Source organism: Stegodyphus dumicola, chromosome 1 (genome assembly GCF_044657685.1).
Source record: "Stegodyphus dumicola isolate Sdum_Otavi_A_Nest chromosome 1, ASM4465768v1".
NCBI classification, from domain to species: Eukaryota; Metazoa; Arthropoda; class Arachnida; order Araneae; family Eresidae; genus Stegodyphus; species Stegodyphus dumicola.
In genome coordinates this window covers 16223245-16248403 of record NC_140768.1, presented here as the reverse complement: position 1 = coordinate 16248403, position 25159 = coordinate 16223245, and the positions used below count along the sequence as shown (strand labels likewise).

Below are 25159 nucleotides of genomic sequence, written 5' to 3'. Positions count from 1 at the left end.
TCCTTTTCCGGAACCTTTTCTATAATATTTAAATTTTCCCACTCTCTAAACACTTCTTGATATTCCTTCAAAGAATTATTTTCTTTTGCCCTCTTTATCATTTTTTGATGTCGTGTCAAAGCAATGCTTTTATTATCTGATAAATTGGTAGATTCGCATTTCCAGGGTAATTCTAATTCATATCTACCATCGGGCCGAATAGATAATTTATTCTGAAAATCAATCTCGTAGTCGCAATGAAGATTTTTCGTTTTACTATTTTCCGTCGGGTCGGAAATACCCAAAACTTCAAGCTCCCATAAAGATTTCAAAGAAGCATTATTTACATGCAAGGAAAGACTTATTAGGGCATTATCCCTGACAGTATCATTTTCTTTACCCATAACCGTCCAACCCAGTTTTGTTTTGACTGCAGTTAAACCAGAGGGTAATTCTAGGTATTCGTCAGTTAACAGTTTACCAATGACATCTGCACCTATCAATAAATCAATTTCACTTTCCTCGCAAAATGTGTCACTGACCTCAATTTTCCTGCTTTTCAATTCCTCTATAATCTGAGCATTCTTGATTGTTGGAACAAATCCACATATCTTTTTTTCAGAAAAAGCTTCAAAACAACACCTAAAAGTGTTATCTAAACTGCTTATGTCAATAGCAAAAACAGAATGGGTTACAGGCGCAGTTTCCCTCCCCCCAAACAAACCATGAATTACTTTCTCCTGTCGAATAGGATCAGCCTTCATTCGCTTCATAATTTTCTCCCCAACGTATGATCGTTGGGATCCCGAATCCAAGAGAATTCTAATTTTTCTCTCTCGATCTTTAACTTTAATTAGAACACATAAAGTTTGCAAATAAACTTTCTCGCTCTTACTATTATTAGAAAGGGAAACATCCAACTTAGAGTCATTTTGTTTTACAGATCTAACATTCTGAGGACACATAAATTTTATATGATCACAACTGCAAATGGGGCATTTAATATTGGCTTTACATTGGTTTTTTAAATGGCCAATTCTTAAACATGAAAAACAAACACCTTTCTTTTGTACAAGTTGCCTCTTTTCATTTAAGCTCATATTTTCAGCTTTAAAACACTTAGCACTCATATGAGGCTTACCACAAAATATACAAACATTTTGCTTACCTTTACTGGTTTCATTTGTACTTACCAGCGCGGCAGCTGTTGCTAAATCTGAATTACCTGAAATAACATTTTTATTAAGACGCTTAACAGAATGAGTAAATCCTGATTGTGCTAATCTAATCATTTCTTCCGATTCTACTTCATGCCTTAAAAAACACATTAGTTTTTCGAGCGTTTTTTCAGAACTCTTTTCCTGTCCCTGTTCAGAAGTTCGACTCCGCTCCCAGGCACGTAAAATATTCTCAGGTAGGCACGACTCCACTAAAGGTCCTAAGAAATCAGCAAACTTTTCCTTGGTGCGTCCTAAGCTTTCCAGCGCTCGTAATTTACTTTCTATACTATCATAAAGTACTCCTAAGTCCGACGCCGTTCTGCCTTTTGTAGCATTCTTTGTAACAAGCCCAAGCAAATCTCTTACATAGATCTGCACCAGATGGTCTTCTCTACCAAATCTTTCTTTCAGCTGCTCGATAGCTTTAGGATAATTCGCGGCGGTAACAGGAAAACTGTTCAAAAGTTGAGCTGCCTTTGAGCCAGGTACTGCACTTTGCACTAAGTACAAAAATTTATCTTCCGGCACAATATCCGCATCTTCATGAATTTTGGAGAATTGGCTCCAAAAGCCTAAAAATTCTCTTGCATCTCCAGAAAATTTTTTCAGCTCAAGCTTAGGAAGTTTGAACTTCCTGTTTTTATTTTCTTTAGGATCCGAAATCGAAACTGAAGCAATATCTGTAGTAAAATTCATCGAATTCAATTGTCCAATTTTATTCTGAAGTTTCACCTTTAAAGCTATAAAGGAATCTCTGTATCCTTCAGCCGTATTAAATTCATTCTCGAAATCCGCTTCCTTGGTTTGTTCTAAAACACTGCTTTGAGTACTGTCCAAGCGTTCAAATTTGTCAATTAGTTGCCCCAACAACACTTGCAATCTCTCAGGATCCGTACAAGTAGGCAATTCTTCTTCCACAATCTTCGTAGTTAACGTAAACGAAGTACGTTCACTTTTACGTTTTGCCTTTAACAACTCCATTTTAACAAAACGCCTAAATCAAAACTACTCGAAATCACACAAACGTCCTGTCAAACGGACGCCAAACTTTTATGTTGAAACTAAATAACGTTTGCATAATCCGAGTTCAGAAAACAAAACATTTATTTTACATATTTTAAAGAAATAACGTTCTGAAACAACATGTTTCATTTACACAATCAATCGACGCTCTCACCAGAGCATTACGCCATCAAACTTGGCACACATCCAAAAGTTCAAATTGAAGAATTACAGAAGCGTTGTTGCCACACAAGAAAAGACATATAGTTACAACTTCACACAATAATAAAACAAAAACACACTTTTGAAAAATAGACAATAATAATAAAAATAGTAATAATAAAATTCTTAACAATATTTTCTCGATTATGCAACAATTGTCGTTAACAGAGTCCGTAATTTATTCCTATCGTTAGCCAAAAAGGCGTGAGCCCAAAAAGGCGTTAGCCCAGAAAGGCTATTAATTTCGTTTTGGCAATTTGCGTCAATTCACTTTCTGCGTTGATTCACTTTTCAAACTGTTGCTACCAACTATAACAGCACTGTATTATATTTAAAGAAATTAAATAATGAAGAATCTACCTAAATGTATGTATGTTTCTCGCATTGTAATAAAACAACGGTACCTAGGGCCATTCAATTTTAAATATAATCCTCCACCGAATATGGGCATTATGAATACCTAATTTGGAATTTGTTTTATCATCTGTTTCATGCTTTGTCAGACATTAAAGAATTTTTGATTAAGAAACCCAATGATTTCAAAGCTAGCAATGGCAATACCAAATAAAAAAAAAAAAAAAAAAAAAAAAAAAAAAAAAAAAAAATTCAGCGCGCAAGATTGTGTATCGGAAATTCTAAAGGATATGCTCATTTTAAAATTATTTTGGGATACTGCTGTTGAACTGAATTTTATGGTTTAAATGCGAAGAACATAAAAATAATAAATGAAATAACATACAAACGTTGGGAAAAAAAAACAAAAAAACTGCTCTTTGAGCGTAATGTAAAAATTTGAAAACTTTCAGATTTTTTTATTTTATTTTATTTTATTAACTTGTTTTAGGTACTTTTGACAGTTTAGGACATGCCTTTGATGCCTAATTCTATATGCGCTGTCATTATTGACTCTATTGTGTAATTTATACTTAATGCATGATGGACGTTCAGACCTGATCACTGTTTTGTAGCTGCGATTACAACATCCTTAATATGCATGATAGTACTTACAATTGTGATGTAAGCGATGATAATCTTGGCACCTATATAGGCTTGGCCTGTTCCAAAGAACTCTATGATTTTAAAATTGTGCCATCCACTTCTCAAAATTTATTACTCAGTAGAAAGCTGAATTTGTTTCACCCTCATCACTTATCGTATTTTATATCAAATAATTCAAAGACAGAATTGATTTCTTCTGGCACTTATTTATACTTCTCGGATAGTAAGCTTTTTGATATAGTCTTGTTTGTATGTTTTATGTGCTTATAACTTGCCTGTTTTGGTGTTCTGCTTTTAGGGATTATAACACTTAGCATCAAAAAAATTTGTAACTACTTTAAACTGCTACTGTTTTAAAAACTACTTTCCCCCCGGAAAAAAAAGCATTACTTTCTTCACTAATGGGGGGTATAATTACAGGACAGAAACTGACGCTTGCTTGTATTAACTTTCAGAATTCCGTTCCATATATGACATTTTCCAAGAAATTAAATGTTATTTTCTATTGAAGCACCTGTAAAATAGCATATTGGAAAAAAAAAAACCGCACTTGTGAAATCATACAGCTAAGGCTGAGCAAAATATATTTTGCTAATTATGAATATTATTATTTGTTATTTTATTTGTTTCCCAAAAAGCAATGTTTTGGAGGGAGGGAGAGAGAAGAAACTTATTAATTTTAAGATATTCATTAAAAGCACATTTTTATTTTTCTGTTTCCTTTATTGTTTTATTTTGTTTGTACATTTACTTAGTCCATTACATTACATTAGTCCATTACATTAGTCCATATGTTTCAGAATTTAGGACAAATCGTTAGAGGAACTATTTGCAGTTGTATAAACAATAAGTAATGATATAGCTGACGAAAAGCTGCGCGCAAACAACCATGCAAAGATTTACATTTATTTTAAAAATAGCAAATCCTTAATTGTCTACAAAGCAGTTTTTAATGATTCTTGATTTAAAATTTGTCCAAAATCAGTCAAGTGCTTTGTTTTTCAATTTAAACTGTCTAATTGCTTTCGTAAACAGAAGTAGTTAGACAGTTTCATAAGAATTTAAACTTTCACAAGGTTTATCACACGCATAAATTTTTGTTTATTGACTGTAACACCTTAACACTATATTTTTTTAAAATTTTTTAAGATGATGTAAGGATGCACAGCAGTACATACGATACTCGTTCGAAACCAATTTTTACCACACTGTTTATAGAGCATATACAGGGTGTCCACAAAGTCCCTGCATAACTTTTTTCAGCTTTTGTTTAGGAATGAAACGCCTTTTACCTTTGGTACTGGTCGCACTTTCATTAACAAGGTCCAAAGTTTTTGTGACAAATAATGCATTTTATACAACCTCAGCAGGCGACAAGATGACATGGGCTAGAGTCTGTTCCAACTATTCGCAAATGTAATTAATCAATGTATCGAAGTAAACTTTAGCAGCGATTCTTTGTTCATTCAAGAAAAATGGTCCTAAAATCTTGCCATACAACATCCCACACCAAGCATTTACTTTCCGCCTGTATCACTTCAGCTCCATTATGATATGAAGGTTTTTGGATCCCCAAATCCTCACATTATGTGTCTATTAAACTAAAACAAATTGTGGGGGGAAAATGGGAAAATCTTTCACATATGTGCAATAACACCAGAAAAATTTATAGCACTACATAGTGTACTCATAATAATAGGGTAGTGTTGTTCAGGGACTTTGTAGACACCCTGTATATTTTTTTTCGTTTTTGGAAGGACCATCAATACTCACCCTGAAAAGAAATCTTCAGTCACTATCTAATCATTGTAAGCGGAAGCTTTACCTATATTTTTAGCATTAAAAAAATCTCCCTTTGTGTTCTTTAAGGACCTTTCCAGTTTGGCCAAAGGATTGATATATATGGCTCTAGGAACGTTTGTCAACCTTCATTTTTGCTTCCATTATGAGTTATTTGTAGCAACTGCATGAGATAGGATAACAAAAATGGGAAGAATCGCAAGTACTTTATCGTTCATTTCCTTACCGATAGATGGCTAGTAGTATTGAAGTGATTTCTTCTTACACCGTGTCGCTGGAAAGAATTCTTCTGCGAAAGACTTTTAATATACCTAAACTATTATTTTATCTTTCAATATTTACATTTCGTCCTTCATCATTCATATTTATTATGCCACTTCACATTTTCTATTCAGTCCGTTATATTTATATTTTTTCATGTCATCTCTCTTGATATTTCCAAGTGTAAGTCATATCAATTATCCCCATTAAGTTCATCATCTTTCGACTTGGGAATTATTCCCAAACCATTTCATCATAATTACAATTGAGCCATGTATTATATTCATACCGTCCGGTCAGTTATTCATACCGTCCGATCCGATGTCTTCAACTAAATATCAACTCAGTCAATAACATTTGGCTTTGATATTGCTTTTTCAAACCCAGTCTTTTGCCATGTCTGTGCTTGAACATTCTTCCATCGCTCTTTTTGCCATCTCTTGGAATTCCCACTGCCGTGTAGCTTTGACGTGATGGACAACAAACAGGTACAAGAAATTGCACATTTGCCATGGTCCAGCATGCGTCACGAATCGTGCACTATACGTTGGTCTCACTCCAGCCACATTCAAAACTGTGCCCACGTATGCATCTTCATTCGGGAAGGGCAACACAGTATCAGCTGCAGCTACGAATTTCTTCAGTACATCCAAACTGAAAATATACCCAGCACCATTCACATAAGGAGCATAACGGGGCCTTCGATACTCGATGCTAGATACGTACCAGCGACTGTTGGGGTCTCGAATGACAGGAACATACCACCGAACACGACCGGCATAAAGATTTTTTCGAACAGGATTATACTTCCACAAGAAGTCTATAAGTAAGGGTAAATTGACAAAGCAGTCGTCATCAGTCTTCAGGAGGTAAGTTGGCTGGCAATGATGGAGGGCCCACGTTAAACCATGTTTGACTTTAGTTGTCAGATTTCTGTATGTATCCAAATATTCACCTAAAACATATAAATATGTTTAAGTTGCAAATTTTTACAATATCGTAAACATTATCATATGCTAAGCTTTTTAAAATTATCATTTGCATGAAAATAAAATAAAATATATTGAGTCCTCTCAACTTAGGGCAATAATCTCTAAAGGTAGTAATTCTTTTAAGAGAACATAAATAAATATAGGTGTTTTATAACACCTCTTATAGAAGATCATATCTAAGGTTATAATTATCTCAAAAAGCAAGTCGTTGCCTTTAAAAAGGTTCAACTGTGTTAAGGTAAGTCTTCTTGATAGTTGTCTTAGTACTTCTGTATTCGAGTAAACTTCAGAATTATGATCATTTAGGCTAATTTGCGACAACTTTTAGAAGATCTTCGAAATAGATTCAAGGAAAGCCATAATTTTTAGTTCTTTTTTGTACTAGCAAACTCAGAGTTTAAGAAACAAATCGTATCATCATTAGGTTAATTTCATGGTTAATTCTGAGAACTAGTAGCTGGAAAATTTATTACAATTGTATTTGAAATTAATAAACCGGCATTTAAATTCAATTTTATTCAGAATCAATAAAAGATCCCAGAAATAAAATCTGAAAAAATGGACAGAAAACTGAAAACGAAATTCTTTACTTCCTTGTGTAAACTGAAGGAAATATTGTCATCACGAAAAATTTCGGGTATCACATTTCAACGAAAATATTAATTTTGACTTAAAATCCATTTGAAGGATGTTTTTCAGTGACATGTAGCATTCGCTCTTTTTCAAATAGAGCAGATGGACTTGATGAGGTCTAATGGCAAAGAGGTTTGTATATTTTGTATTACGTCATTCATAAAGCACAATTGGTTATTGCTTTCTGGTGGTAGTTCCGTTCTTTTAGAAATGTGTGCAACAGTTCATTCATTGCTTTGGATATTGGACTGCTAAATGTTTTCTCTTGAAAATATGAGATTTATTGCTTATTTCATTGTAATTTTTTTAACATTATGTTTTAATCATATATAATTTTAATTATATATAAATTTTGAATGATTTTTTTATGAAACAAAGTTCTTAACTTCCTTTATACTATTTGAATTCTTAAGATTTTGCAACGGGAAGTTGGTTAATTTATTTATTAGGATAATTAACATTTGTGTTAAGGGATATTGCTTATTTCATTATAATTTTTTTATATATAATACATTATTGTTGAAATTTCTGTTTTTCCTTTTTTTCTCTTGTTTGTTTTTTGATAAAGTTGTTCTGCAGAGTAATATTCTGTGCAGTTTTCAAATTTAATGGTGTTCCCCTTAAGCATTTTTCTAGTACATTTAAAAGCCAGACAAAGACTGGTCGCATAGATTGTACATAACCCTTAAATGAGAAACTTTTAAGGGGACTCATACACCTTAAAACCCATAAGATCTTCGAATATGTGACTGTTGCAAGAACTGGGATAATTTACTTATTTTAAAAGCAATTACTTCCAACTTTTTACGGCTGACTGCATAACATAGCTGCTTTCTGAAATAGTAAACAGAAAGTTTGTGTTGCCACAAATATATTTATAATTTAATCCGCTTTGTGACAAAATTTCTCGTCATGTTTCCACCTTGCGCGCACAGTTTAAAACATTCTCTTACATAATTTACTTTCATATTAAATATGTAGCATTTGTAACATTTGGACACTACTGTGAACCAAAAATTCTAAGAATTTCATGTTAAATTTTTATTTTATTTGGAATTGAGTTTATAAAATGTATTTTATTAAAAAAATCTGTAATGTTTTCATGCAGAAAATTTTTTAATATTAAAATATATTCAGATTTTTAGTTCAGTTAGAAAATAGTGCTCATATAAAGAACTCCATCCAATTTCAAGTATGTACCATTAGCCATTTTTAAAATATCTTGCGAGCGAGGTGGAAACATGACGAAAACATATTGTCACAAAACGGATTAAATTACAAAAATATTTGTGGCAACACAAACTTTCTGGTTACTAGTTTCTAAAGCAGCTATGTTATGTAGTCAGCTGTAAAATGTTGGAAGTAATTGTTTTAAAAATAAAAGAAATATCCCAATTCTTGCAACAGTCACATATTCGAAGATCATAAGGGGTTTAAGGTGTATGAGCCCCCTTAAGCGAGCTAAGTTTAATTAACTAATCATGGAGTTAATTATCTCTCCTTTACAAGGAAAATTGATGAAAATTTTGAGAATTATAAATAACAATAAATAATGTGAATATTTTATTTTAACTGATTTATTTCTTTCAAATTCTTTGCATTCATTATTTTTAAGATAGTTTCAGTACGTAAAAATTCTTATTACGCATTGAATTATCAATATTCTTATACTTCTGAATAATATTTAGGTATAAAATGATAGTTTTATTTATGGCGACAAAAAAATACCAGCAGCGAACTTTCATTTTCTGTTCTTTCAACCAGAAGAATAATCGACCAGTGAATAATAAATAACAGGATGTTAAATAATATTTTCCCTTTTGTTTTAGCAGATTTCTCTTTTGTTTTCGCTTCTGCACCTTTTAATTTAATACTTATTGTAGTACTTCTTTCGTAAAGACATGTACAGTGAAAAATGTACTGCTTAAAAAATTAGAATTATAAAAGAAAGGAACAAAAAATGAAGTGTTTGGAAAGCTGTTAACATTTTCAATTTACTTTATTTCAGTTTTGAAACTGTTTCTTCAGATGGTTAATTTTTGTATAGCACAAAACATTTCATAGATAACGGAAGATACTACCTGTCAAGCCTTGTTGACAATATTGATTTGATATTTTTTCACCTGAGGCCGAGATTAATGCGGGCCCCTGTAAAATTTTACATGTACACTTAAATTGTAATTGTACCTGTAAAATTTGTACACATATACACTTTTTATTCAACAAAGTTAACAATTTTAAATCATTCCACCGTAACTCTTATAACAGCTTTAAATCTAGCTTTATATGGTCAACACAAAATATGTATGTTATAGTTAATATAATAAATACGTCTAGTATTAATAATAATCAATTAATCACTTGAAACGTAACATATATAATGATATATAATTCTCAAACGAAAATGTTAAAAATGTAATTTTATAAATAATTACAAATAACATCAAAATTATATAAATATAAAAATCATTACTTTCTTATTTTATTAGCCCAAAGAGCGTTAGCCCAGAAGGGCTATTAATTTCGTTTTGGCATTTTGCGTTGAAAATTTTAAATGTCGTTTCAGTTTTCAAACTATTGCCACCAAATATTATAGTCCTGTATTATATTTAAAGAAATTAAATAATGAAGAATCTACATAAATGTGTGTATTTTTCTCGCTTTGTTATAAAACAACGGTACCTAGAGCCATAAAAGTTTGCATAACGTTCGTGTCCACCCAATTTGGGGCATCTGGAAGCCTAAATTTGGAATTTGGAATTTGTTTCATAATCTGTTTCATATTCTGTAAAACTGTAACGACTTTTTGATTAACAAACTCAACGATTTCAAAGCGAGCAATGGCAACACTGTACTGGAAAAAAAAAAAAAAAAAAAAAAAAATCTCCAGCGCGCGAGACTATCGAAAATTCTAAAGATATGCTCATTTTAAAATTGTTTTGCGATATTGCTGTTGAATTGAATTTTATGGTTTATGTGCGAAGAAAAGGTTATTTAATAAATAAAGATAACCCCAAAATCGTTAAAAAAAGTCCCTTTGGGAGTAAAGTAAAATCTGAAAGCTTTCAGATATATTTTTTAAAAAAAATTTCTATTGCTTATTAGTCAAAATAGGCTATTAGTCTCGAAATAGAATTTTGCGTAGTCTACTATAAACGCTAATCACATTTTATAAATTGTTGCTACCAAATAATTTAAGTAATGCATGTACTACATCTTTCCTAAATCAGTGTTATCGTTGGTTTAGTTTCAAAGCCGTGGTTTTCCCAATATTCCTTACTATTCCAATGTTCAATTATAGCATTTAGAGGAATCCTTATCTCAGATTTCATATTCCTATCCTAAACACCATCTCCTATCCTAAACACCATCTCCTATTCTAAACACCATCGGCATGTTTATGCACAGATATAACGATCTCAAATACTTAAGCATTAATTTCAGATTTGAAATTGTCGTCTTTGGGCTATATTAAGGGTCTTATGAAAGACAATTAGGAGAAAATTATATTACTAGAATGAATATCTAGACAACAAGCATTCATCATGTAGTGAAAATAATTTAAATTTCTAATCTTCTAGCATCAAAACATTTGGCATAAAAACATCCATTACCGCACATTTGTAATCAAAAATGAAATAACTGCACTCCAAATAATTAAATGTGTACAAAATTGTAAATAAACATAGTAGTAATAGATCCAAGTTCATTCTTTACACGTAATTGTTTACACAAGTTATAAATTGCTCAGAGTGAAATTTCTATTCCCTTATCACGTGATTTATTATGATATACAAATACGATTCATAAGAAGCCTTTCTGAAAGTTTCTGATCAAATTTAATTCTGAGAAAATTTTTTTAGTGAAGAAAATTTCCTAAAATTTTCAACTGCATTTAGAATCTGTTGTACATCTTATGTTTTTTTCATGGCATCATATTGCTCAGGTCATTACTTCTGCAGCATATTCAATTTGTTACTGCATACACTTACTAAAAATGTTTGTTATGATTACATAAATTTTCAAAGGCATCTCAGTTGTTCTGAGCATTTAAAACAACATGACTAAGCAATAAGAATTTTGGAAAAATGATAATATTTTGTATTTTTAAAAAAAAATTTAAATAAGGCTTCTGAGTACACTTCTCACATCTCACATCTTTAAAAATGTGATTTTGGCAACAATTTTCCTGCCTTATTGTTGTAGATAGATTTTGGATGAAATCGCATCATTTTAAATAGTTTCATTCTTTTAGAAATATGGGTTTGGCAACAATTTTTCATCGTATTTCTTATGTCACTGTTTTTAAAAGATTGGCATATTTCATTGTCATTTATATATATATATATATAATACATTTTTATTGATTTTTTTTTGATAAAGTTGTTCTGCAGAGTAAAATTCTGCGCGGAATTTTATGTTTTTTGAGTTGCTTTCATGTTATTTTTTGTTTATTTCACTGTTCGTAAGATATTGAAAAGTTTTGCATGATTTTTTTTCTTCAACGAAAGTTGGCTAATTTTTTTACTAGGATAATTAATATTTGTATTAAGGGATATAGCTTATTTCATTGTAATTTTTTTCTCTTGAAAATATAAGATAAAATATCATTAATTATACTTTGCTTTTCAGAATTTTTTATTTTTTGTATTCTTTTATGTTATTTATTGCTCATTTTACTTTTTATGAAGATATTGAAAAGTTTTGAGTGATTTTTTAGGAAACAAAGTTCTTAACCTCCTTTATACCATTTGAGTTCTTAAGATTTTGCAAAGGGAAGTTGGCTAATTTATTTATTAGGATAATTAATATTTGTATTAAGGGATATTGCTTATTTCATTGTAATTTTGTTATACGTAATAATTTTTTTTATGAAGTTGTTCTGCAGAGTAAAATTCTACGCAGTTTTTAAATTTAACGTTTAGTGTTCCTTTCAGCCATTTTTCCGGTACATTTAAAAGCCAGACGAAGGCTGACAGCGAAGCTGCTAGTTAATTATAAAGCATAGCACAAGAACATGCAAAAAGGACATGCATAAATAGTATATATTTGTAGCCTTGATGCTGCCTGCACTTTATCACTGTAGTTGCGATAACAGAAAGTTGTTTAGGAATACGAACACAGGAAATGCGGATGTAGGCGATGCGATTTGATAATAGCGTCATATATGGCGAAGGGAATCCGAGGCAAAACCATACTTGCTGCTCACGCCGTAGATTAACTGCAATACAGTAATTAGCTAAAGGAGGATATAATGGACAGGCGAAAAGACGATGAATTTATGTTCACTTGGACAATTGAAAACTTCACAGGCTATCAGACAAAAGAACAGTGCATTTGCAGTCCGGGTTTCGCGCAGGACTTTATATTGGGTGTAAAATGGTATCTGAATTTGTATCCGAAAGTGGAACACGATGAAGAATACATACAAATTTTCCTCACAAGAAATGAAGACATTTTGGGAAACTTCAAAATTTTATTTTGTATTCAAGGAATGGATTGTACTGGAGACATCATTTTTAGTTATAAAGAAGCGATGACTGAATATCAATATAATAGACGATTGGGAATTCAAATTCGCATTAGAAAGCACTCGAATTTTTCATCATTGCGGAGCGACATTTTGATTATTAAATGCTGTTTGAAAGTATCTGGAAATGAAGAGCGAAAGTCATTTCTTCCGCTTTCCCACGAAAATGGATTATTTACGGACATCACATTACGTGCTAATGATACAACTTTCAAAGTGCATAAAGCTATTTTGTGGGCGAGGTGGCCGAAAATTGTCGAGAAACTCGATGCAGAACAAGCAAGCGAGCAGACTTTCGATATAGGTTCGAATGTGCTGGAAGCAATAGTTAAATATGTTTATACTGGGACAATAGTTTACACTAACTCAGATCTGTTAGAAGAATTGACAGCCGCAGCAATAAAATATGAACTTCCCAAAGTGCAAGGTATACCTGCTGTAGCCCAGGAAGGACGAACACGCATTGATATACAACACAAAATATCATTTGAATGGCCAATAGAAGATCTCTCTAGTCTGCCTACTCATACAGTTTTACATCATACCTTTTGTGTCAGTGTCTTGCAGTCCTCAAAATGGAATTTAATTATTCATTTACGTGAAAAGGAAGAAGATGGAAGTAGCTTTGATATTTCTGTTTCTAGAGTAGATGATCACGAATCCAAATCAATTTTCGTAAGAAGTAAAATATTCTCTATTGGAAAACGTGGTGAAGAATTACTAAAAAGCAGTAAAACTTGGAAATGCGCAGTATCGTTTCGATCCCTTTGGATAAGTCCGAAAAGAGTTTCACTTAAATGTGATTTTGAGTTTTTAGACGGCAGTTATTTTTCTGAGATTACAAAATCTTCTTTCGCTTTTTCATCATCTTTGAACTTTCATAGCTTAAGTAGTGACTTTCAGAATCTTTACAAAAGTGGGATTTTATCGGACGTCAATATCATCGTCGGTTCCAGAACATTCCCCGTGCACAAAAGTATTCTCTGCTTCCGATCTTCCGTATTTTCTAAAATGTTCGAAACTAATATGACTGAAACGGAAGATAATAATGTTAATATTTCAGATACTGATCCTGATATAATGGATGAATTTCTTCTGTTCATATACTCTGGAAATTTAGGGAAACCTTTGGATGAAACAGCCACAAAGTTGTATTCAGTAGCAGATAAATATGACGTTCCTGTTCTCAAGAAAAAATGTTCATCCTTTCTGAAATCTAATCTGTCTGTTGAAAATGTGCACGAAGTTCTTCTTTTAGCCACTATGCATTGCGATGATGATTTGTACAAAAGTGTAATTGAGTTTTCTGCTATCAAGTCACAGAAAATTTTCTCAACGGATGAATGGAAAGATAAGGCAAAAGAGAACATATGGATTAAATTTTTGCATGATGTGATAGTTCATAAAATCTGTTAAAACAAATATGCTAACGAATGCACTACTAATAAGGAGATCTTAAAATGATTTTGCTTGTAACATTGCAAGTTTTAATATTTTTGTTGGTAAGTAATAAATGCCACTGTGCCAATTACTATATACACATTTTGATATCTTAATTTCTTCATCGTTATTGGGACTAATACACTGTATTACGAGTTCTTAAAATACAAAAAGAAGCATGAAAAATGTTCACATTTTTTTGTTGCAGCTCTATTATCTAAATCTAGTGTATTAATTTCTAATATATTAAGCTCTATTATCTAAATCTAATGTATTAATTTGTATTTCAGTTTGGTGATATTTGTTGGAATAATTTAGTTACTGAGCAATCTGTTGGAATAATTTAGTTATTGAGCAATACTTGAAAGCATGGAGTATTTCAAACTATTTTCGGTTAATCTTCGGATTATGGTAACTTGGCAATTTTTTGGCGAAAATTTGGCGACTAACCCTGCTACAGCAACCTGCTAGTTTTTTTTTTTTTTTTTTGGACGCCATTTTGTTTTCACGAAGTAAAGGCATGTATTTTTTTTTTTTTAATCAACATTTTTTTCCCAACAATCTGCTAGCCGAATTACGCTTATGCTAGAACTTTTATGGAACAAAAGTGCTTAATCATGACGAAGATTAAGTGCGAAATTGGGAAAAAATGCAGAATCGCCCACTGCTTGCCGCGTTTTTAAGAATTGCACATACATGGTATCATCCACGTACATGTCGACCTATTTTCACTTTAAAAAACATCCCAGAATTGCACAAAAATGGCATTGCGCACACTCTTAACTTTATCTATGTACACTGCTAAAGTCCTAGCTAGTAACCTTTATCGCCTTACCAAAATCTCGCCAAACTACCAGTTACCATATTCCAAAGATTAGCTCTATTTTCTATTTTATAACTTTTCTATACTATAATTACTTTTTCTTATATTAGACTTTTTCTTATATTTAGTTTAGTCTTATTATATTTTAGCATTTTTTAAAAAATTTCTAACGTGAAATCATTTCATGAGTTATTTAGTACAACAGCATTTTAACATGATTCATTATCGTTGGGCTATCTGACTATTTGATTTCATCATAAATACTTTACACGTACTGAAAATGCGAAAAATAAATTCCTTTCCGTTGGAAGTTTTCTCTTCATATTCTACTTGTATACTTACGGTGTATGAAATTTTTTAGCCCAAAGGGGCGTTAGCCCAAAAGTGATATTAGTCTGGAAACGACATATTGCGTTGAATGACATAAATACTTCTCAAACTGCTGCCACCAAATATTATCTCCCTATGATAAATTTAAAGAAAATAAATAATGAAAGAACTGTACGAATATATGTATATTTCTCGCATTATGAAACAAAACGATATCTAGAGTCGTCCAATTTTGAATAACGTAGTCCTCCACCCTAATATGGGCACCTGGAAGGCCGAATTTTGAATTAAAAAAAATTTTTTTTCATATTTTGTAAAACTTTAACGAATTTTTAATTAGAAAACTTAACGATTTCAAAGCGAGCAGTGCCAATACAGGAGGAATAAAACTTTTTTATTTCTAGCGTGCGAGACTGTCGATCATAAATTCTATACGCTGTTTTTAAATATTTTTAGCCCAAAGAGGCGTTATGGCAAATGCTCTCGAAACGTTATAGGATAAAGGTTAGAAAGAAATCCTTATTTCATAAAGTAATTTCTAAACCTAAACCAGTTTGTGATCCAGGTGGCAAAACATTTGATGACTATTTGGATGAGTGCTATAGATTAGATTATGAAGTGGTCGAGCTATAAAAGTGCCTTCTAAATTCAAGGATTTTGAACTTTAAAATAGACTTTTAAGTGAACTTCAAAATGGAATTTTAGGTTATATTTTAGATTAATTAAATATTCGTTTTGATAAAAATCCTTTTATCAAAAGGTGGGAGTATGTTAAGTATAGCATAGTTCATATACATTCAACCAGTGTAATATTAATTTTCTTTTAGTTTTGCTTGAGTGGCAACACCTGTAAAATGTTATTAAGTTAGTAGAATAAACATTACAGCTCTTGCCATCATCATGATTGGTTGTGTTTAAATTGAGATATTATTTAGGTAGAAATAAGTTGATGAATAGACAAAATGGTATACCTTTACTGTCGTATCTAACAGTAGTAATAGATCCAAGTTCCTTCATTCTTTACACGTAATTGTTTACACAAGTTTTAAATTGCTCAGAGTGAAATTTCTATTCCCTTATCACGCGATTTATTATGATATACAAATACGATTCATAGAAAGCCTTTATGAAAGTTTCTGATCAAATTTAGTTCTGAGAAAATGTTTTTACTGAAGAAAAATTTGCTAAAATTTTCAACTGCATTTAGAATCTGTTGTACATCTTATGTTTTTTTCATGGAATCATATTGCTCAAGTCCATTACATCTGCAGCATATTCAATTTGTCACTTCCTCGTTTTAAAAATTAATACATTTAAATCAGAAATTTGTTTCCTATCATAACCTATTTTCTTCGTAAACAATGTAAGGAAATACTGGAGAAATCAGACGAGATCATTTTAATTTGACTTTTAACGATTAATAACGAAATCAAGCTTTAAGCAGATAGCAAAACTTCAGTTTATATGATGGAGATAACTTTTACTTTTTGACAAGAAAACGTTGCTTCAAATCTGTCATTGGAAAAAAGGCTTTTTTTCCTCATGCTGTTATTTATTTACAATACACGTTGCTATTAATAAAAGATAAAATACCTGATGTGGACATCACGTGACTTCCCTCTACGGCCTATAAAATTATACACATTTTTGCTGCACTTTATTTAAACTAATTTCCTCGAATTTCTTTACAGATATATTTTTTATGCAATCAATTCAGTTCTTATTTCGCGACAAGGCAAAATACAAAACATCAGAATATCTTCATTAACAGTTGTAAAATATAGAAAAACTTAAAACACTAAATATAGTTAAAGCAGTTAAAAAAACATTTTTTTAAAATTACAATTAGAGTTTCTACGCGAAAACAAGCGATTCGGCCAGCAGGCAGGAAAACAAAATTTTCGGTGTACAGAACTGAAAGTTAACTTTTGATCTCACTGGACAAAAAGGCACTGAAGTTGGGGCACCAACTGACTTAATTTACTCTTCAATTGTCTCAAATGTTAACAAATGAAGGTCTCGTTAGATTTAACTCGCCATTTAAACTCTTAAATTTTTGATAATTCTATAACTATTGCATGCAGATTGATGACTAATTCAGAATGACTATGTATATATATAGATATGTGTGATATTTTCCAGCAGTCGTGAGGAAGCTTGGCATCAAAGTTCAGGCATTGCTGTGACTGAGTGTCAAGGCAACATTAAATAACGGCACAATAGAATTTAAGTTTATAGTTCCATGCTTTATTTCAATTCAAGAAGCAAATCAATATTCGTCACTTAAAAAGATTACTTTAAATTTAATGCGTCACACTTTGAACAAAGCGAGGCAGAAAAGCAGGTTTGGTAGCGCAGGAGGAGAGGCGAGCTTCTGTTTGCATAATGGCGCGCATTTGTTATTTATAGTAGCGGTTATGTAATAGGCTAGAATGTTCTCGAAGGTATTGGTCTAGGGAGAAGATCCTAAATTGCAGAAAGTTAATTAAAGGTTGCTGATTCGCAAAGAGCAAAGCTATCGTACTTTTTATATTTTACACACACACACATATATATATATACATATAAAATTTAGAACCAATTTTTCACAAATACAAAAAATTGAAATTCAAGTTAACTTTAAAATCTTATACATGTAGAGTAAGAATATTTTAAAATGTAAAAATAAAAATAAACAAAACAAAACAAAACAAACAAAAACAACAACAACAACAACAACAACAAAAAAAAAAAAAAAAAAAAAAAAAAAAAAAAGAAAAAAAAAAAAAAAAAAAAAACCAGAATTTACAGAATTTGGAACAAGAAAGAAGAGGAATCCAATGAATCTCTGTAGAGATTAAATCGAAGCAACAGAGCAACATTAGGTTAAATCGAAGCAACAGAGATGGAAAATAAGCGATGCCCTCGCTGGGACTCGAACCACGGACTTCTCGAATACGCGTGTTGACCCCTACACAACGAAGGCATGCTAAGAATGTGGCCAGGAGGGTCTGAGTGTACCTTTAATGTATTACCTTATATACTCCTCCTTTCAAAGAGCGTTTTCAATTATGTAAATATGGGGATCAGGAGACCGAATCGCCATATCCTGATGTTGAAGAATCATCATTCACCGCCTTTTTTTTAATATATATATAGTTTGGGCGCCACTGTAGAGACATTAAGATTTTTCGAAGCAGTAGAGATATATAGTCACTTTACTTAACCTGTTCCGCCAAACTAAGTTAATGGCACTACAGGGTTAGGAAGTCATCCTAGTCATTGCTAGCAATCTGACGGTTAGACCGCCTTTCTACCTTTTACATTAATCTGTAGTTTCTTGGATATAATTATTTTCATTCACTTGCTTCGTTATCTCTAAGATGCCCTTGTTGCAGTAATAGTTCGTGAACACAGGATATGTGATGTAGTCAGAAGGAAAGAACTGCTGTCGAAGGTGCTCTGTCAGAGGGCAGGAGAGCAGGTAATGAAGTGCGTCCGCGTCTTCCCCGCGAAAACCGCAAGAACAGTTGACGCTCCGTCTGAGGAATCGTCTGTAATACGCTGGGAATGAATGTACAGTTTTTCAAGCAGAACTTCTGTGCATTTATCTTGCCGTCAAATGGATCCAGGGTCATGGGACAACATCCTCAAAGTACCTTATTTGTTCTGATTCTCTTTCTTCTCTTCAACTTTTGAACAGTATTACAAGCTGCGATAAATTAGTTATCGAAACCCTAGTAACTGTTAGTTCACTTAGAATTAGAGGTATTGATATCTGCTTTGCTTATGTGCGTGCTTATCATGGTTTCTACGGAAATGAAAGAGCTGATTTCTTAGCTAAAGATGCCTTAAATTTACCCATTGATATCAACATTAGCATTCCAAAGAGTTATTGGAAGTCCTTTCATTATAAAAAGCTTTTAGCTATGTGGAATGAGAAATACATTTCATCTTGTAATGCTGAAGTCACCAAAAAGTTCCCTCCTTCTATTTACCATAGACTGAATTCCGAGTCTTTTCTCTTGTTAAATTTTAAAGTGTCTCAGTTTTTATCTGGTCACGGTAAATTTGCAAGTTATCTGTTTCGTTTTAATCTACGATCAAACAATTTATGTGAATGTTCAAAAAGAGTTCCTCAGGATGTGGAACATTAAATTTTCTCGTGCCCTACATTTGATGGTCCTAGATTATGCTCACAGAACGATTTGAAAATGCTCGGAGTGACTTGGCCAGTGAACTTATCTGTTTTCGTGGAGTCCAGACTGCTGTTCTCTGCTTTTGTTCGCTTTATTTATGCATGTAATTTTTAATGTTTATTTATACATGTAACCTTTAATGTTCTAGTTAACTTACTTCTGTAAGCCCCGTGTTGTACATATGTGGTGCACGGGGAGTCTGTATGTTCTCAAAGGGAAAAAAAAAATACGCTGGGAATTTCCCGTGGTTGGTACAGGCTTGGAGGAATGGTCGGTTGCATTTGAGCCTGAAAAATGAGCATTGCCCTTACTAGGACTCGAACCATGGACCTCTCGAATACGAGCTGAGTGTGCTAATCACTACATCACGGAGGTATGGTAAGAGGGAGGGAGAAATACCTTATATTCCTTCCAAAACAAAATATTTGCTTTTCTTTACCTAGTAAATGAGCTGATGAACCATTCCAATTTATTTTTAAATTTTAATACTTCACCCGAAAATTCTGGTGCTCCTCAAAGCGTAGGAAAATGGCAAAAATACAAAATTAAATCATTAAAAATATCTTCCAATTTGAAAAGCTTTTTCTAATCTAAACAGAATCTTAATTTCAACGTTCTATGGCTTACTCATTTTTCAGTTATGTGAGATACATACATATGTACGTACGTACAGACGTCAAAGGAAAAAAAAAACTCTTTTGAATCCATTTTAAATCCATTTTACAATTGCTTTTGACAAAAGCAGTTCTTTATTCTGTCCGTACGCACAGGTGTCACGAAATAACATCGTATAAATGGATTCGAGAGCGATCAAAATAAATATTTTCGTTTAAATATGATACCCGAGATTTTTCGCGATTACAATAGTACAAGGAAGTGAACCTTCAATTCTGTAAAATATTAATATATGTATCAATGGAAACTTGGGATTTCAAGAAAATTTGACAATAATATTAAAACACTTACCCAAAAGTATATCTCCTGACTGTTCATTTTCATTCTTCAGCAAAATGTTGAGGAATTTGCTTGGCGAAAAACCAACCAGGAATAAAATTTTTGTCTTTAACTCTGAAGTCCATTCTTTGTTTGTTAAAGAGTAAACCCATGCCTTTCGGATTGCATCTCTTCGCTCAAAATTTTCTGGTGCTGATGCCACTAGTACTAAAAGAAAAGGCTTAGTGGCACAGTGAGGCTGTTCTTCAAACAGTTCAAGTGCAACAACTGAATTAAAAGATCGAATTACACCTTTCTCAGTTTCTGCAGAAATCTCACTTGATGTATATTGAGATGAGCTAAATTCACTGTTACTAGTAGAAAAAGTACCATGATTCTGCTTAAGGATTTTTTCTCTTGTTAAACTTCCGAGGGAAAGAATTTTTCTTACTTCAATAGATATGAAGAACAAAATGGTTAAAACAGCCATCAATAACATTATCCATGCGATAGCCTTTTTAGGAATTATGCACAGACTACCGGAGCTAATCCTATTATATCGCTTCATTTTTTAAAACTAGCTAATGTATTTCTATTTCTTCGCTTTCTATAATGTATTTATTTTTTGCAGAATACAGACTTTCTGTATGGTAATGTTACGACAGGTATTTTCATTTGTTATGTTCTGTGCATTTGAATATACTTTAGGCATCGGTTTTCCTTTCCAAAAACAGTTACTGAAATAAGAGAATATAACAATATTTTCTTGTAGATGCGGATGCTAATAGTTAAGGAAAATATGTAGATTTTATCTTATGGCTTATTTATTATAAAATTTTAAAACATGTTATTTATTTGAAAATTCCTATCGCGCTTAGAAATGCTTAGAATGCAAGTTTCTTGAAAGTAACAGAGTAGAATATATACACAGGAATTAAAATAAATTTGTGTGTTGCAGACATGCTAAGTCGGAAATGCAGAGTCGTGTATTTATTTCCTTTGTTTGCAAAATACCAGTATTTAAACAGATGTTAACTTAATTTATGTACCTTCTCAACTGGTTAAATGGATTTGAATGAGAAAACTATCTCTGTTACTCTGAGAAAAATTTAAATATGCTCCTGAATTGGATGCTATGTTTAACAGTCCTTTCGGAAAGGAAAACATTTAAACAATGGATAAAAAACATTGTTCCTACACATTGTTCTGTTCCTACAAATCCTGCTAAAGAACGCTACATTTGAAACCATCTCTGTATGTGAAGTCGACCGATTACTATTTCATATGTATAAGCATTCCAATGAAATTGCGAAATAGACCTCTTGAGACCACTTTATGAATTTTCGACATCATCCGACAGCTAAATTGATTCTTCGAGCTCCTTTTTGAATCTTCTGTCTTTTTAAATCTTCTTTTAGTAGTCTTTTCACCCGATGTCTAACTCACTAAATTAGAACTGAAGGTCAATAGATATTCGAATAATACTTAACTATTTATGCAACCAGTCAATTTCTTTCTTTGTATTGTAACTGAAATACGTAACTGGAACACTGAATTTTCTAAAGTTCTAAGACACAGTCAAATAGGAACACAAATCTCAAGAAAGGTTATTTATGTGAGAATGCTTTCAATACCGCAAGCGGACATATAATAACGCCAAACAAACTGCACTAAGACTCGGATGGGATTGAAAAAAGTCTCGCTTTCTACTTGAAAAGAATATTACTGTTTCGAAAAGCTAAGCTGTAGAGATTCCTTACAAGTGAAAGCGAGCAAAGGCTTAGTAATGTGATTTGATGTTTCTGTAAGGCTTTATTGATTTGCTTGTAGTCAGTAAGTTATACTTTTCGCTCGTGTTAAAGTAAATAAATAAACTCTTTTTAATTTTAGTTTATTTTAAATAATAAAAATAAATTACTTAAAATTTCTTCCCTCAAGATATCTTTTTCAACTCAAAATACAGAAAACAATTCATCAAGATAATTTTATAGATAAGAACAATCATATTTACAACTTCCAGATTAATTAATAAGCTGTTCCGATCTGAGAAAAAGGAATTTAAATTCCTTCATTTTTTATTTCCTTGTACGAAGTAAAAAGGAAGTATTGTAATCGCGAAAAGTTTCAGGCAGCGTATTTCAACGAAAATATCCATTTTGACCGCTATCGAATGCAATTTAACGTTGTTTTTGAGTGATATCTGTACGTAAGGATAGAATAAAATACTCTTTTCCTTAAAAAAAAAAAAAAAAAAAAAAAACTGCTTTAAAATTAATTCTGAAGAGAATTTTTCGTGGCGTCTGTACGAACATACGTACGTATCTCGCATAACTCAAAAACGAGTTGCCTCAGGACGTTGAAATTTTGTATATAGGACTGCTATAACATGTAGGGTTGCAATCGGCCCACCAAACGTATATAAATATATTTATATATATATCCACTCTATTACTCGGCTCAGTGAGCTCAGTTTCTTTACTCTTATATGTTTGTAAATTGTACATTTTTTGCTTTAAAAATGATTGAATTATGTTGTTCTTACCTTCCGGTTAAGGTGTTTATGCCCTTAGTAAATCTGTATGCAATATTTTTAGACTTATCAGCAATTTTAAATTTGTTTAAGTGCCGCTAAGCCTGTTTTTAATGGCGGCCATTGATGTTTACATTTGAAACAGGAGACTAGTGGATTTGTTGCCAATCTAGAGAAACTTAGCTTCGCAACAACAAAGATAACGCATTCATTTATTATTGCCAATTAAATCATGCTTAAGTCTTTCTGGAATTTTTTCGAGGAAATAAGTGTTTCAGATTCACTTCGTAATTTTTAATATAGATATTTTGAGCTTTTATGTATTTTTGTCTTCTCGCGAAGTGAGAACTGAATTAATTAAATGAGAAATACTCAATCGTCTGTGAAAAACTGTTACTTTTTTGTTTTGTTTGCTTAATTTCTTTTATACATCATTCTAGCTTTATTATAGTATTTGAATAGAACATGTGGCAACGATTAGATCATTCTATTCTTTAAATGATATAAATTTTGTGCATTATGAGTTATAATATGAACGAAATATATAAGTTAACTGTTATATAATTATTGGATTATATAACAGTTAACTTAGTTTCCGTTATATAATTATTATATAAGTTAACTGTTATATAATTATTAATACTATTAAGTGAATCTAGCGTCAGAGTGTCGCTATGGTAAACAAATACTAGAGTGAATTTTAAAGAATGCATTTATTCTATTGTGGTTTATGCGCTGTCGGCGAAGTAGATTTAATTCAATCCAATAAGTTTAAATGAAATGCAAGAAAAAATGCGTATAATTTAATATTCCGTACAAGGAAGTCATGCGGTGTACACATCAGATTTTTTTTTCTCTACATAACTACTCATATTCTCAGTATGATCATCTAGGAGTTACACTGAAAAGCAACTATATGGTATCTAAAATAAAAACAAAGTTCTACTAATCTTAATAAATGTTTATACTCTGGGAAGTCTTAATTAAAACTGTTTATTTGTTTAAGTTTTGAAATCCATGGAAATGGGTTTCATCAAAAATTGATGTTATGTTCACCAAGCGCAACAGTTTATTCCTGTTGGTATATATCTTATATATTTTATATATTGAATATATAAGCTATATATCAACAAGGATAAATTGTTATAAATCTATATATCTTACATATTTTTAAGTGTTGCCTAATTTTAAAATAATTTCAAGTTTCTGAATAAGTTAAAATGTACATTATACGTATAAAACCAATTTAGTGACAAAATTTAGAACGAAAATTAAAGTTTTAGTGGATTAATTTTTGATTAATTTGAAAGCGAGCAGTGGCAACACTTCTCGAAATAAAGTAGATTTTTATCTCCAGCGTGCCAGACTGTTGCCACTCGGAAATTATCGTTTTCAGAGTTTCTAATTGATATACCTGATTTTAGCTTTTTTTGTTGCTGTTTTTGTAGTTGTTGAGAAAAGTGAACGTCGACCTTTCCCAGGATCCAGAAAAGAATTATAGAATGTTTGGTGATGATAGCTGTATGAATAGCTAATGATAGCTCTATGACTGAGTTAATGGCGAACAAACGAACACACAGATAGTCTTCTTGATATATATATGTGATGTACCAGCTTTTGTCCGGAATAAATAGATTGGTGAAGAATCATAGATGTAGTCGTAGCTTAAATTATCAGACGATAAGTTTAAAAAACAGGATCCATTTATTATTGGTCAGGAAAAATAGCAGTTACAAAAAATCATATTTCCGGAGTAAATAAAAAAGAATTCCTAATAACTTTTTGTATGAAGTTTATTGCATTGTTACATTAAAGAAAAGACCCCGATATTCCTTTGAGAGTCCTTTTATAGCCTCTGGAAAGACGGAGCTTCCAAGAAATGACGTCAGCCATTCCAGTTCGCTTTAAATATCTGTAGAATATTCTATAACTGTACGTGTAGAAAAAGGCGGGAAAAACAACTTGACTACAGGGCTGTGGATTTAATTCCACGTACTTTCAAATAAGAGACCGTCGCCATTAAAAAATGAAAAGAACATACAGTTAGAATTTAAAGTGTATTCTTGACTATGGAATTTTATTATTACATATATATAGATATATATAGAGAGAAAGAGACACATGGTGCTCATTAGATGTTGCTGTAAACTTTAAGGGCAGGCAGGGCACGTCAAAAGGATTGAGAATTGTATAACAACCCATGACTGATGACTGCAAGCATCATTGTACGCCGCTAGGTAATGCTGTTTGCACTCTTTCGGCTGGTTTAGCAGACGACTGCTTAAAC

The 25159-nt window shown here is 31.9% G+C and overlaps 2 protein-coding genes across 2 annotated transcripts; one reads left to right on the top strand and one right to left on the bottom strand.

The window, feature by feature from the left end:
* Nucleotides 1-2285: 2285 nt before the first annotated feature.
* On the bottom strand, nt 2286-22171 carry LOC118196279 (beta-1,3-galactosyltransferase 5-like). Its single transcript, XM_035367704.2, has 2 exons — nt 20376-22171; nt 2286-6438 (listed from the first exon to the last, which is right to left on the bottom strand). Exons 1-2 carry the CDS (start codon nt 20908-20910, stop codon nt 5861-5863), a joined length of 1113 nt encoding a protein of 370 aa, XP_035223595.1. The 5' UTR covers nt 20911-22171; the 3' UTR covers nt 2286-5860.
* LOC146999048 (uncharacterized) lies at nt 12275-14178 on the top strand. Its single transcript, XM_085813068.1, has one exon. The coding sequence runs from the start codon at nt 12363-12365 to the stop codon at nt 14052-14054; it is 1692 nt and encodes a 563-aa protein (XP_085669194.1). The 5' UTR covers nt 12275-12362; the 3' UTR covers nt 14055-14178.
* Nucleotides 22172-25159: the final 2988 nt, after the last annotated feature.

What these genes read in the sequence shown, in the direction of transcription:
- LOC118196279 (XM_035367704.2), bottom strand. Translation starts at nt 20,910, where the DNA reads ATGAAGCGATATAATAGGATTAGCTCCGGTAGTCTGTGCATAATTCCT. An exon ending in GTCAGGAGATATACTTTTGG is followed by an intron (nt 6,439 to 20,375) that starts GTAAGTGTTTTA and finishes TATATGTTTTAG; the next exon opens with GTGAATATTTGGATACATAC.
- LOC146999048 (XM_085813068.1), top strand. Translation starts at nt 12,363, where the DNA reads ATGGACAGGCGAAAAGACGATGAATTTATGTTCACTTGGACAATTGAA.